This window comes from Silurus meridionalis, chromosome 1 (genome assembly GCF_014805685.1).
Source record: "Silurus meridionalis isolate SWU-2019-XX chromosome 1, ASM1480568v1, whole genome shotgun sequence".
Classification (NCBI taxonomy): Eukaryota; Metazoa; Chordata; class Actinopteri; order Siluriformes; family Siluridae; genus Silurus; species Silurus meridionalis.
The window spans coordinates 15,328,218-15,344,057 of NC_060884.1; the positions used below are offsets into that span (position 1 = coordinate 15,328,218).

Below are 15,840 nucleotides of genomic sequence, written 5' to 3' on the forward strand. Positions count from 1 at the left end.
TATTTCCCATCGTGTTCGGGCCACTACGTGTTGGAGGTATTCCCATTTTAATATTAGAGTCCATCATTAAGTGGGGAACAGGACATTTTTTTTTTGATGATTCATCTTGTACTAGGTCTGTATTCATCCAATTAGATGCTCTGTAGATGGTTTATGCCCCGCCCACAGGGAGGGACTTACTCTAGAGTACTTTCTTTCAGTGGATCATCTGCATGTTTGATTTGGCACATGTTTTTACGCTGGATGCCCTTCCTAACGCAACCCTCCCCATTTATCCGGGCTTGGGACAGGCACTAAGAGTGGCTGGGGTTGGTTCCCTGACCAGGGATCGAACCCGGGCCGCAGCGGTCAGAGCGCCGCATCCTAACCACTAGACCACCAGGGGATCCCCATGGGACCCACCAGGGACTCTGAAATGATGGCTCTTAAAGACGGTCGGTGTGTATTTGGTTGTACGGCTTTGACTATTGTGGCTACTCGATCCGTTGTCACTAGTTTTACTATTGATAATCTTGATATAAATGACACATTGTTGATGAAGTAGACACATTTGCACACATGCTTAGTTGAAATAGTGTTTACAGTACGGATCGAGTAGTAGTATATCTGCTGCATGAGTGTGACTGATTTTTAATTGGTTGATTATTTGTCCAATTACGTGCTATGGTGAAAGTATATGTCCCGCCCCTCTCAGAGGGACTTGCTCTACAGCGATGGCTGTTAAACTCGGTCGGTGCCCATGTCTGAAACGTCAGTGTGACTGATTTATAATTTGATGATTGCTCATTTATTCATCCAATTAAACGCTTTGTAGAAAATATATGTCCCGCCCCCTGAGAGGAACTTGCTCTACAGGTTGTTAAACTCTGCTGGTCTTCTACACTTCTCAGACTTAAAGCTGGACGGTCCTGTATGTCCACCAGCTCAGACATGTACAAGTCCAGATGTACACACTCGTCATCTGGGACGTTGTCCTCAAATGTTGTGAGAAATTCTCCATTTCCAACTCTCAAAGCTCTCACTAAACTCCTCTAATTTCTCCATGTTTAGCTAGAGGTCTGTCAGGTTTGCTTAGATACAGCTGGTGGAGTGGCATCTACTGGACTTCCGCACCTGTTTCACACGGTCAATATCCGGAATTAATTCACAGCTCTTGAGTCGGTTTGTGGGGAATGTGAGCTTGCTGATGATCCAGTTCCAGCGTTTCTATTCCTAAATCTGTTTTATTTATATATATATATATATATATATATATATATATATATATATATATATATATATATATATTAGTTAGTATTATTATTTATGGTCGGTTTTCAGTTTCTACAAAGCTGTGGTACATACAAACCGCCGGTTTAAACCTGTAACATTTATTTAAAAAACATGTTATTCCGGTCTGCTCCGGTCGCTGCTCATGAATAGGTTTTTTTTAAAACAGTCTGTTTATGGTAGTTGTATGATTGAGTGTAGAGAGGAGGAAAAGAGCGTCTGGAAAGTGTCAGCCGTGTCATTCGAATGCGTTTGTATAGGCAACCTCCCTCCTCCTCCTCATTCTCACCTGATGTGTGTACCCTCGCCTGGAAAGACCGTAGCCTGATGTTTATTCTTCAATTCAGTTTTATTTATATAGGATTTCTAACCATGGACATTGTCCCAAGTCATTGTTCCAAATTTTACCATCATAAGTCAGTTTTTATAAGTCAGATCCCTGATAATAGTGATAACAGTCACAATTAAAAAAAAGAAAAACAAAATCTCTAAAATGGTATGAGGAAGAAACCTTGAGAGGAACCAGACTCAAAAGGGAACCCATTTTTATCCAGGTGACACCCAATGTCCATTCATTATAGTTGAATCATTGTTATGGTTTCTAACTGTTTACTGATGGACACTTGAATCTAAGACTGTTCATGCCAACTGCAGTCCTGAGCCATTGTAGCAGACCGTTTCTATAACTTCATGGCTTTTTAGATCTCGAATAGGGCATCGGGATAAAGCTGGCAGGTCGGCAAAGTGGAAACAACTTGTGATAAATGGCTATTAAGTGTTTGTTTGTTTATTTATTTGTTAGGGCAACTCTAAAGTGTGCACATGGTTTATACTTTACTGTGCAGGTGCCTTGATTGTGTATTCATTTACGTTTTTTTCCCCGCCTCACTCAATGCAGATTTGCTGCCTCAGATTCACACGTTCTGGTTCAATTCTGAATTCAGGTTTCCATGTGCGTGGGTGGGGGTTTCCTCTGGGTTTTCCAGTTTCCTCCTACATGGTAAAAACAAGCAAGTGGATCATCAATTGGCTACACTGAATTTGCACCCTAGTTGTAAATGAATGTATCGATGAATGTGTGTGTGTGTGTGTGTGTGTGCGCGCGCGCGATACCCACCACATAGTGTTTCCAGGATTGCTTCAGATTCCTCCACGATCCTGATCATCATTTACTGAACATGAAGGAATTTTTGTCGAAGTGAATTTGTGTATTCATTGTTGAGCTCCATATTTGCTCGTAGTGCATTTCAGAGACTGGGTTGTTGCTGCGTCTGGCATTTGAAGAGCTACAGTTGATATGCAGATGAAGGTACAGTTTTTGTGCAACCACAGGAAACCCTTGATGTAATAAACAATTCCGCAGTAGTGAGGTAAACACCACAGACAGGATGCATAGACTGTTTTGTTGTGCTCCGCTCGTTAGTTCTAAAAAGGCCGAGCGTTAATTAACATTGAGACGCACACTGCAGGCTGTTGTCTGATTGTCTGCGTGTGGCCAGAGCTCTAGTGACATTTAAGCCAAAATATCAGTTCCTGTTGCAAATGAATTTGGAGTTGTTGTGAAACTTTGCTCCAGTTTTGACAAAATGCTGGTGTTTGCGTGTGATTTCAGAGCTCAGCTAGATGCAGTAGAAGTCTACAGCCATGTACTCGGAATGGAGGTCTTTGCACCTGGTGGTGCAGAGCGATCAGGGTCACGTCAGCGTCCTGCACTCGTACCCTGCCAGTGTGGGCCGTGACGTTGCCAACGCGGTGGTTCGGCCTCTGGGTTCCACCCTGGGAGCTCCCACCTCCGAGTGCCTCCTCAAGACTGATAAAGAGGTATGCAGAAACATACAAAAATTGTGTGGACAAAATTGTTGGCGCCCCTGTTGGACAGAAGTAATTAGTATCCATCATTTATTTATTTATTTTTTATTTAATTTACATTTTTTGCATATTTTATAGAAATCTTACTGCTTTTGATACTCAGAATATTTTTGATAATTATACAAATGAAAAGCGCACGAACAAAAACAATAGAACCCTCAACCGAATATGTTGTTGCACAACCTTTAGATTTGTGCAATCACTGCAAACAACCGATTTCTGCTCTCACTAAGATTTTGTATGTGTCGACAGGTAGTTTGGCCTATTTTTCATGAGCAAACTATAGCTGTTTCATGTCTAAAGGATTCCTTCACCACACAACGTGCTTCACCTTTTTTCCAGGTGGTTTGATAAGATTCAGATCATGGCTTCTATTCAGAACACTTATTGTATTCTTAGCCATTCTTGGGTATTTTTAGCTGTATGCTTTGGGTCATTATCCTGTTGGAGGACCCATGAGCTGTGGCTGAGACGGAGCTTTCTGCCACTGAGCAGTACGTTTCGCTCCAGAATGGCTTGTTAGTCTTTAGATTTCATTGTGCCAATTTTATTTTAGCAACTCGGCCCTAAAACATCACCGAACCCCCTCAATGATTCACAGCGGGTATTGTTTCTGTGAAAGATCTTTTTTTTTTCCACGTGTTTGAACGTACAGCTCATGTGCTTTGCCAAAAAGCTCCGATCTGTCCAAAGGACATTCTCCCGGAAGCATTGTGGCTTGGCAAATTTGAAAGAAATCAATTGTTTGTAATTATATCTATTTCTTTTCTAAAGGTACTGACAAATCTGTCCACGTCGTCTATGATTGTCAGGGGACAATATACTGTATGTTGAAACTGATTATGGCTTTTTTCAACAAAAATAGATTTCTTTTAGTTGATTTAATTATGCAAATAAGTTAATAAAATGCTGATTTGATCAGCTTGTAAACAAAAGATTCACAGATATGATTGCGTATTTGTATGTTTATTGTGTTTTCCCCCCAATAATGTCATTTAACCTTTAATTTTTAGTGGAAAGAATATATTTTTTTTAAATACATCTTGGCTTTTTTTCAATAAGGCTGATCTAATTCCCTGTTCCCAATAACAAAACTACAGTCACACCCTGACCTACGATCACTCGACTTACGACATTTCAGAGATACGGTCACCTCAGACGGAAAAAATATAAAATCTTTTATAAAATTTGTTATTTACTTTTATATGTACTATGTAAAAAAAAAAACAATTGTAAACGTGTTTACGGTGCCTCTTTATGTCTGCGTCGGAAAGCATCATAAAGTAGTCACTCTTCTCGACTGATGGACTTCCGATCGGTTTTTCGGTCCGTATTTACATCGTAATTTGGGGTCTACCTGTACTTCAAGTCAAGTCAAGTGGCTTTAGAGTGCACAGTAAAACGAAACAGCCTTCCTCCAAGACAAAGGTGCTACATGGAGCAACATAAATGAACACAAGATAACACATGACTAACTAGAACAAACAGACCTATACACAGGATATTACATCGAGTGTAATACCAGCAACATTCATTGCAATACCACTGTTACAATGCAGCACAGATAGATTTTATTTTCCCTTCAGAAATCTTTGAATAAAAACACAAGATTTAATTGGATCTCGACCTCCGTCTAAACTCGCCTCGTCATTCAAACAAACCAAACTAAACCTGCTTCATTAAACGGAATCTAAATTGTATCAGTCATCTGAAATGCTTGTGAACGGGGCAGCAACAACTAACCGATAATAATTGATAATGAAATTCGTTGTCAACGGATGCCCTTCTGGGCTGCTCAATTTACAGGTTTAGCGTGACAGCAAGATAACACAGCCGCTTGGGGAAATAGCGGAGAGTACAGGGTCAAACCCGCAGCAGGAAAAAGAGTGCGTCCCAGGTCATCCAAGGCATAGGAGCATTTTATATTAAACGCAACAAAGAAAACCGTACCTGAAAGTTATGCAAAGCTGAGCTTGTGTTGGATGGAAGTACCACGGTGATGCACAAACACGCGAAAAGCAAACACACAGGAGTCATGGATGAAGGCGAAACATGAGCACGGTGAGCAAAAACTGTTTATCCTCATCATGTGAAAAAGGTGTAGTTTAATGAAGTGCTATTGTGTAAACTGTTTGTTTGATAACTTCGGGACTTTCGCACTGGATCTGTTTTGTCGAGACTCGCGAGCATCAGGTTGCGCAATCAGCTCGCTCTCGACATAGTGATGGATTCAATTTAAATCACACACAGTATCACAAACAGTAAATCTAAAAGCAGCAAATAACAGCAGCAGTAAACGATAACACTTTTACCCACTGTTATGGTTATCAGCAAATTCTTATGCATTTGTACATGTACTTTTGTATGTAATGTATATTGTTTTCTTTTTTTTTTTTAACAAGTCTGTTAGCTTGCTGCATTTGTTTGTTCCATTCTTTTTTCTAGCGTTTATAACTTACCAGTTTTCAAACGTGATTTACTGTGTACATTCAAGTGCTTGTTTTCAATGTTTGTATATTTAATTTATGCATATATCATTTAAATATTATACAAAATGAAATTAATAATATTTTATAGATGCTTATATCTTTACAAATGATGAAAAAAATTATGTATTACATTTTATAACGTTTTTTTTTTTTAGTTTGGTAGTCAACTTGCCATCTGCAAAATACAATACAAAATGTTGATTTACAGAAATTGCTTCACGTTGCATACTAATGATTTTTTCTTTTTCTTTTTTTTTTTTTTTACAGAAGCAACCCAGCATGAGTGATTTTGTTCAAAGGAGAAATCCCCCATGCGTTCCTCAACAATCAGCTACTAGAAGCTTTTAAATGTTTTAATTAAAGATAGTTAAACTCAATATGTGGCTTTTGGATTTTTTAAGTGCACTTTTATACATAAATACCCTGAATTTGGGTTCTATATTGTTATAATACGCAAAACATTTAATAATTTATTTTTATTAGATTTGTCGATCAATCGCAAAATAAAACAGCAATAATAATCAGCTGATTAATTGATCTAAAGTAATTGTTAGTTGCAGCCCTACTTGTGAATCATTTGTGAATATTGTGGCGGTCTCTCTCTCTTTCTGTCTTTCTCTCTTTCTGTCTTTCTCTCTTTCTGTCTGTCTCTTTTTTCTGTCTTTCTCTTTTTTCTGTCTTTCTTTTTTCTGGTCTTTCTTTTTCTCTATCTTTTTCTCTTTTTTTTGGTCTTTCTTTTTCTCTTTTTTTTGGTCTTTCTTTTCTCTTTTTTGGTCTTTCTTTATTTCTTCCTTCCCCTTCCTTGCTCCCTCCCTAGAACACAGACTGAACTTAAACTCAAAATAACATCTCAGACTTTTTACCAATCCGGTCTGAATGTTCAGCTTAGCTGTGCACAATTCACATTTATTTTTTTAAGAAAAACAAGTCAAAAACAAATTGATGTGTTTGTGTTAAAATGACTTGTGGTAATAGAGCTGTTTTGTGCACAGTGTTATGTAGTGCAAGAGTATGAGTGTTGCTTCATTCCTTTAAAGTTTCCCTGTTCCATGTTATTCAGTAACAAATGGCAATGCTCTCATACGTTATTGTTTTGTTGGTTAGTTATAAATCGATTATGACAGCTAATCAGTTACAGGCTCAGCTCTAACACAAGATCAGTCTTTTCTTATTAACAGACTGTATGCTGGCATGTTTCAGTTATTCAGCATTTCCCCTGCGATCCAGTTTTCTCAGATTGCATTCAAGCAGCTGGATCAAAGTATATTGTTTAGTCAATCCAAATCACAGCCACAACGGAGGAACTAAAACAGAAGCAAACTGGCATTCCGTGTTGGATATTTTACTTGAATGACAGTTCAAAATGTTAGTAAGTTACAAAATGTTATCCTAAAGTTGTATTCCACAAACTGCTGTTGTATATCTACTATGTGTGGGCTAGTGGTGAACATTCTTCCAGAGACTTTATGGCAAGATGGAAGCTGTCTGGCATCACTTTACTAACTTTATGTTGCTACTTCTCAGGACAGACAAACAGTTGAGAGTTTTATTAAAGGCTGCTGGATTACTGTCATTTGAACAGATAGTGCTCTCTATTGAGCAGGTTAAAATCTAAAAACCAATAACATATTCGAATGTCTTGTGGTATAAGCATTTGGTGTCCTTTCAGGATGAAACCTGTGTGTTGTATTTACATATGTTTGCCTTGGAAATGTTCATAGGAAATGCACAGGAGACATGTTGCTCTCGTTTAGATGTTAAGCAGATTCTTTAGTCAGTATCAGTGTTAAAGTGAGAGCTTGAAGCACTTCCTATTATTTCTGTGGGTTTTGTTTTATTGTGATTTGTGTGGTATTGCAAAAATTCTGACCCTTACGCCTAGTGTGTGTGTGTGTGTGTGTGTGTGTGTGTGTGTGTGTGTGTGTGTGTGTGTGTGTGTGTGTGTGTGTGTGTGTGTGTGTGTTTCACTGCATGTTGTAAAGCTTTAACTTCCCCATCTGTTATATTGTGTTTGCGGTTCCTGCAGGCTTCTGTGCAGCCTGATAACAGTAGAAGGATATCCTGCGAATTCCCTTTCGGCCACTCTCTGGATCTGATCTTTATCGATTGCCTCCACCCCCGAGCTTCCACAAAGGCCTCAAGCTATTTGGATAATGCGAGTCAGTGCCAGGAATGTACTAATGGTGCCTTTTCTTTGTAGGCACTGTTTGTTTTTTTGTTTTTGTTTTTATTATTTATTTTTTAAAGGTCAGGTACTTTTTGGTTTTTATTAGTGATATCAAGCAGATACCACAGATGACCTTCTGTTTTGATATAATGACCTCATAGATTCTCATAAAAACTTTTTCTTTATAGAAGTTCTGCTTAATATTTTAGGATATACAGTGGAACCCACTTATCTCGACCTCGGTTAACTCGACAACCCTATTAAGTCGACTTTTTTGAAGTGGAACCGCCAAATTCTCGCTTTGTCTTAGCATTTTTTATCGGTTATGTTGAAAAATTTGCCATTTAACGTCAGCTATCTCGATCGGCACTGTGCAGCCACAGAAGAACTCGCGAAAGTGGCGGAAAAATCAAGCCTTACAGCTGCTACAGGTGTTGTATTGTATACTGGTGAATCTCTGCTGTTAGTTAGTGCACATATGCCTTTTGTTGTTAAATGTTATGCGATGAACGGGAGGCGAAAGTAGAAGTGCGGCGCTGAACAGCACACGGGAGAACGTGGGATGAGCAGCAAAAGCATAGAATGAACACCGGCAGGATCGGGGGGAATCCGCGATGCGCTTTGGGAAGAAAAGCGCAGCCGTTGAGAGAGTGCCGGTGGGAAGACACGTACCGGGATACGCATGAGCGATAACAACGACCGCCGTGAACCAACATATACCCACAATAACAGACAGTGAGAGTGTGGAAGTTTAAATAGGAGCTGGTGATGATGATAAACGAGCACCATATGTACGCGATTGAAGCCGGGAGCTTCAGAGAAAGCACCTGCCACGCCGAAGGGGGCGCCGAAGGGGGCGTGGCAGGTGGATTCCTGACAGTTAACAAACATGTATGTACATTATTATAGCATGCCTTCATCAAACAAATCGTGGCAACGCTGTTGTGTAAAAAAAACCTCCAAAAACACGTGCATGCACATTCTCATTTATTAACGCACATCATGTACATAAAGAAATTTCAAGCACGTTAATATATTGCCACCATTTTGATTTTCGTTTATCTCGATCATCGGTTATCTTGATGCTTTTTGACGTCCCCTAGGACATCGACATATCCGGGTTCCACTATATATAATTGATATAGATTTGAGGTTTTTGCGTTACAGCCCACACAAGCACACACAGAAGATATTGAGGCCCAATAACAGTTTGTTAAAATGCAGGTATTGATGTTGTAATCAGAAAACAGACGACCTTCACTCTAGATACGAAACACAGTTTGAAGACCACTGTCATGGACCATCAAAAAATATATAATAAAGAAACTTCTTATTATAAGCATGTTTTATGGTGTAGATTAGCATAATTCATCCAAAATTCTTTGCCATATTATACTTTCTTTAAGAACATAGTCATTTCTCCAATGTTTATAGTGACACATTAAATTCCTGTATTAAAGCTGTGCCTCGATGGATTTCCTTCGCAATGGCACTTTTGGAAAACATTCGAGTGGTACACTCACCAGGTCAGTTGTTGGTAAGGAGTAACAGTGCTTAACAGTTAATTAGTTGTGATGATATACAATCCCTCTGCAATCTAATTACTATTAGCTTGTGCTTCTTCATCACAGTATTGTGCTCGGTCTGACCATGTCCCATTTTTCTCACCCCCCCCCACCCTCACCCCCCTAAGGAGCAAGGAGCCCGGAGCCCCACATAATGTGACCTGATCAGGGACTTTCAGACAAGTATTTTAAAGTGAAAATGAATACTGAAGCTAAAGGAAATACTGTAGGAAATGGCGTGAGCTTGGAAGGCGAATGTTTTTCTTGGCAGTTTGCAATGCTTTTGGAAATGTTTGTGTATTTTTTCAGTCAAAATATTAGGGCAGGGTGTAAGTGTGAAAATGAAAATGTTCTAAAATACTTGTCGAAACCCTGAAGAGGAGGTCAACATCTTGGAATAAATCAGTAGGTGGTGACTGTTCAGCTGTTTAGCGCTTATGGAGAACAGTAGTCGTGGCTATTGAATGGTGTTTCCTCGTTGTTACTTTGTTGCACCTTTAAGCTTCAGCAAAATTCATAACTGGCAAAAAAAAAAGAAACCATAGACTGTGATTGAAAAATAGAAGCACTTTTGTTGTTGGACTTCTGATCGGTACGTCATAAATTCCTGTTTCAGCACCACCAAGCTGTTACTTCTGGTCTCATGAGCAAGGCCCTTAACCCTCAACTGCTCAGTGTAGAATTGTAAGTCTGCCAGATGCTAAAAATATAAAACGTAAACCTTCATTTTGCTGTTTAATCTCACGAGCAGGAACATCGGCAGTGTGCTTCAAGCACAATTCTTAGTGTAATGTTTTACAAACAATATATTAACTTCTGATTTTTTTTTAAAGATTTTTCAAACACACCAAAAAGAAAAAGAGCGGTCCATGGAGTTTTTACTGGGTTGCGAGAATGTGCCGGGGAAAATGGGCGTATTATTTATTGTGCATTTTGTTTGTCCTTTAGAAGCCACTATCCAATTGTTTTTCTACAGCACAGTTTCAGAGAACATCATTTCCACACTTGCAACAGGTTCAGCTAATTATTAACATGAGTTAAACAAACATTCATGGAATGTTACTTTAGTGGAAGAGGTAAGAAAAGACAAAGGAACTGTGATAGCGGAGAGATTTTACTCAGCTACTGCTAAATAAAAAAAAAGAGTTAAAGGAACTGAAAATATGACTTTATCTAAAATATGGTTTTGTCTCTACAGGCAGTTCACATGCTTCAAATATGTGGAGATACATTAGCTGATAAGTCAATGGGGACACAGTTTTGACGATTTCATGTCAATTTTATGTTAAATAAGTAAATGAATGATAGTTTTGAACTAAGATCTAGGCATAGCTCAAGGATATTTGGTAAAGCAAATCAATTTGTATATACATAAACAGTAGTTGGTGGAGATTAAACTACCAAAATCATTTTTTTTATTGAAGTTTACAATTGCAGTGCATAATTAATTTTCTAACAGAGGCAGGATTCTTGATAGCCACTCAAAATTCATCTTAAATCATTTCTTATTTAACTTGCCATTTCCTTTCCTTTTGAATGATGTAAAAAATGGTTTGTGTATGCTTCTCTAATCATTCATGTGTTTATCTTAATAGGTGAAATGGACTATGGAAGTAATATGTTACGGTCTGACTCTTCCGTCGGATGGAGATACAGTCAAGCTGTGTGTGGATGTCTACACGGACTGGATCATGGCCCTGGTGTCACCACGAGACTCCATACCCCAACCTATCATTAAAGAACCCAACCTTTATGTTCAAACGATCCTCAAACATCTTTACAACCTCTTCCTGCCGAGGTAATACTATGCATTATTGACTGAACCAATATTTTGTTCAAATTCCCTTCCGAAGACATAAAATTGATTTCAGACTCTATATATATATATATATATATATATATATATATATATATATATATATATATATATATATATATATATATATATATAATATATATATGGCTACAGTTTGCTTCAGTTTGATGTTTAGGTTTTTTTTTTTTGTGACAACTCATTTCAGTCAGTTTATTTAAAAGCTCATCCGTTTGGTAAGTTGCAGTTTGCAACTTTTTTTTTTTGTTGTGTAAATAATTTTTTGAGTTTCTTACAATGATATAGTCGGCGTGTGTGTTGTTATCATGTGACCTGGCAGCTACCAGTTCTGCAATAAGCAGTTAGAAATTTAAATGTCAAATCGATGCAGTAATACACTATTTGGACAAAAGTATTGGGACACCTGCCTTTCCCAACCTTGAGTGCTTGTTTCCCAAAATATTACCACTAAGTTGGAGGCACACAATTGTATGGGATGTTTTAAGAATACCATTATATCATAAAGAGATTATCGATGTCATATAAGTATACTTTTATGCTCATATTTAGAAATATTTACAGCTTAATACACAATGTTACTGCACTGAAATGAGAGAAATCTCCAAACGGTACTCATTAAAATCCATCTTAGTCATGACCAAAGAATTTACTGAGTCAAACATTAATCTTCTGAAGGCAAGAGGAGTCTCCTTGATGATTTACTGACTCAGGAATTAATGACTCGAGGGGATGGACTAGGTTCCACGTACTGTATGTGCAGCGTCCTGGGAGACATGATTACATAATTCATGGGTGTTTATACAGAAACAAATAAACAACACCTGCAGACCTTTCTCCTGATTTGTTTTAAGCAGATGCAGAATGTCTTTGTGTGACATGTTTTTAGCCTTCATTAGTTCTCCCATAACACTCTTCTATTTCTATGCTCCCTTTATTGGCTTCCTGTAGCTGTCTGCATCAGATTTAAGACAGTAATGCTCACCTACAAAGCCAAAACCGAACCAGCAACCCTCTGCCTCACAGCTTTTACCTCACCCCACACTTCACCACATGCTTTTCAGCCACTGCTCAGCAGATCCCACCATCTCTCAGGGTGCAAGAAAGACATGCTTCAAGACTCTTCACTGTTCACAATAGCACTTATGCAATAAAAAAAAAATCTTGCTTTTCTATACTATATTCTCGCTCAAGTTTTGGACTCATGGTATATTCATAGTCTGTGACCTACTGCACCAAATCTATCAATGGAAATTGCTTTGGATCAGAGCGTCTGCCAAATGCTGTAAATGTAAGCAAATTACTCCCAGCCTGTGCAATGGTAATTTGGCAGTTCAGATTTAAACTCATGACCTTCCAATCAGAGTAAGACGTCCACTGTTTCACTTTCTCTCGTCCTTTTGACTAATTGTTCAAGTAAAAAGTGACAATTGAAAGTGATTTTACCGATAGCTAGGTTGGATACTGGATTAAAAAAAAAACAAGCATAACATATATATAATATATATGTAATATTCAAATATTACTGAACTGAATTATAAAAAAAACAACAAATCAATAAAAGAAACAGTACTGGATCATAAAAACGTGCTACCATAAATAAATGAATATAATAATTATATTAATAAATACACTCCAAAAACATTTAAAATGAATAAAGACACAAATAAACAGCATGTTTCGTCAGTGGTTCAGCTTTGGAGGCTGCTCTCATATTGTATAACTCGAATGTATGAATTTTTGTCGATAGTGCCAGCAATTTAATATTATAACGTTTAAATTGAACATATTTAATATTCAGTATTTAATATCTTTTTTTAATTCCGATGCTGTGTTTTGTGCAGTGATGTAGTTCACACACCAATTTTAAAAATGATTTGACCTGTGTATTCATATCACATATCACATCATATTTAACATTAGCGTGTGATGAGACATCCAGTCGTGAGGCATATTTACAACAGGTCCTTGCAAAAAGTTTGCATTCTGAAAGTCTTAAATGACTGACCCTTTTATTTGAACAAACATATTAGTCCATAAACTGTATGTAATTATTAACTCTTCAGCTAATGAATGAAAGAAAAAATGAATCGTTTGTGTGTCTCACAGGCCTGAGAACTTCAGCCCTATGCACTTCAAGCTGTGTCAGCAGGTGCTGTCTGCAGTACAGAAACTCGCTCGTGACTCCTCCTGTATGGCCAGAGAGACATGGGAGGTGCTGCTTCTCTTCCTGCTTCGTATCAATGATACGCTGCTCGCCCCACCCACTGTTGGAGGTTTGTATCCACGGCGACATTGTCCAGTTCTGCCTACCACATTCAGCCACACTCTGTGCTTCGAGTCACACATGGTATCCTGACCCCCCCACCCCCCCCATCCCAAATGTCCTCTCATCATATATAATGACTTCATTCTGTGTTCTTTATACAAGTTAAGCATGATATTCGAGTATTATCACACTATGATTTTTTTTTTTCTATATTACTATTTAGCCTATTTTTACCCCCTGTGTTTGTTCCCCTTTCCAGGTGGCATAGCTGAGAAACTGGCTGAGAAATTGATCAGTGTACTGTTTGAAGTTTGGTTCCTGGCCTGTACACGCTGCTTCCCAACGCCACCATACTGGAAGACAGCCAGAGAGATGTTAGCAAATTGGAGACACCATCCGCCTGTGGTGGAGCAGTGGAGCAAAGTCATCGCTGCCCTCACCTCCAGGTGCAGTTAATGTGTAGCATGATGTAAATTATGACAAAAAATATATATATAATAACATTTCTCTCATTCGAATTACACCTATGGGACCATCTGAGGAAAAAAAGGTCTCTGTCACTGTATTTTAAATATTTTGTATTTTTTATTTATATTTTGCCCTATTTCACTGGGCAAAACATGAAGCTTTAAATGGTCTTAACAATAAATCGTTAGTCAGAGAAATAGCATAAATTATACAAATACATTTAAACTTTTGACATGTATTGTCACTTTGGGTTAGCGCTTTTTTTTTTGTTTTGTTTTTTGCCCAGGTTAGAAACGTTTTGGAACACTGCTAAACACTGACAGAAGCACAGACTGTATCGACCACTTTATTTATATTAATAGTGTTGATTCTATAAAAAACACAATTCGGTCAAAGAAATCCTCTTTTACTGCTACCAGAGTTGTTTAAATACACTGATAATCGAATCGAGTCAAGAAGCTTTTATTGTCATTTCAACCATATATAGCTGATGCAGTACACAGTGAAATGAAACAACGTTCCTCCTGAACCCTGGTGCTACATAAAACAACATAACAACATAAAACAACAGTCACAGAACAGAAGAACACAGGGCCAAGAACTAAGATCCTCGCCACATAAAGTGCATGTGTGCAACTGGTGCAAACAGTGCAAAAGACAACACAGGACAGTGCAGGACAATACACAATACACAGAATATAAAAATAAAGATAGCAATAGCTCCGCCAGTAAAACTTGTCGTGACAGAATAAGGTGCACAGTAGCAGAAAAATGGTGAAACAGAATCAAAACAGAATCAAAATCATTCATCAGTCATGCTCATTGTAAATGTCAATAATGTTTTTTTTTTTTTTTTTTTTTATAAAATATGATTGCGAATGTAGACTGATTAAAAGAAGTGTTAGAATACATTTAAAATATTAAATTATAAAATTCTTGTATTTTATTTCAAACATATTACATTAATACATGAATAAAAATCTATCTATCTAGCTAGCTATTAGACAGTGTTGTGTCTCTGAAACTAAAGTTATTTATTCACCACTTGGTCTCTTGGGTTTAAATATGCACAAAAGAAGAACATTTTTCAGTTCAGCCAGAAGCTGTAGATTCTCCATAATGCATCTTTTATCTGTTTTTTTATTTTTATTTTTATTTTTCAGACTGCTGAGGTTCACATATGGACCATCCTTTCCTCCTTTTAAAGTGCCAGAGGAAGACGCCAGTCTTATACCTACAGAAATGGATAACGACTGTGTAGCACAGACTTGGTATCGCTTCCTACACATGCTTAGGTATATGGAACATTACAGAGAAATGTATAGATGAAGGTTAGGTTTTACTCAAGGATTTAATACCAATTTTTTTTCCCCATCAGTAATCCAGTGGATCTTAGTAACCCTGTGATTGTGAGCTCCACTCCCAAGTTCCAGGAGCAGCTGCTTGGTGTGAACAGTGTGCCCCCGGAGGTGGTCCAGCACCCCTGTCTCAAACAGCTGCCTCAGATCTTCTTTCGAGCCATGAGGGGCATCAGCTGCTTGGTGGATGCTTTCTTAGGTGAGGCAGGTTAAAAATGCCTTAAATCCATTTAAACTTGGTAGTGAAACATGAGCATTATTGTTATAATAAAAAGTGATGCATCAATACCAATAGTGGTATCGAGTGTCATTCGGAAGCCAGGTTAAAACTTCTACAGAGCGTGAGTAACAGCGTCCGACAGCAGGTGTGACGAAAGCCTAGCGGACGTTGTGCTGACGACAGAAAATGATAACGATCTGTGTGTTATACGTTAATGACTGCATTCAGAGCAGTGCATGCAACCGACAGTGCGTTGTGAAAATATCAAGATGAGGAAGTTAATAAAACATCTTATAAATCACGCCAAATCACGGATCCGCTCGTGCCGTATCAGT

The 15,840-nt window shown here is 38.1% G+C and overlaps 1 protein-coding gene and 1 non-coding gene across 11 annotated transcripts in view; one reads left to right on the forward strand and one right to left on the reverse strand.

The window, feature by feature from the left end:
- ralgapb (Ral GTPase activating protein non-catalytic subunit beta) overlaps nt 1-15,840 on the forward strand; it is a 39,823-nt gene that overhangs the window by 1,173 nt on the left and 22,810 nt on the right. For 8 of the 10 annotated variants that reach the window (XM_046874118.1, XM_046873972.1, XM_046874051.1 and 5 more), the window contains exons 2-7: nt 2,882-3,090; nt 10,955-11,157; nt 13,300-13,466; nt 13,719-13,905; nt 15,091-15,222; nt 15,306-15,484. In XM_046874118.1, coding sequence (XP_046730074.1) covers nt 2,914-3,090; nt 10,955-11,157; nt 13,300-13,466; nt 13,719-13,905; nt 15,091-15,222; nt 15,306-15,484 — 1,045 coding nt within the window. In that variant the 5' untranslated portion in view covers nt 2,882-2,913. Of the gene's footprint in view, nt 1-2,881; nt 3,091-6,825; nt 6,997-10,954; nt 11,158-13,299; nt 13,467-13,718; nt 13,906-15,090; nt 15,223-15,305; nt 15,485-15,840 lie in introns of those variants that run through there. The other 2 variants (XM_046874436.1, XM_046874354.1) reach the window with 2 other exon arrangements.
- Nucleotides 314-386, reverse strand: trnaq-cug. Its single transcript has one exon. It is a non-coding gene; the product is annotated as a tRNA-Gln (tRNA).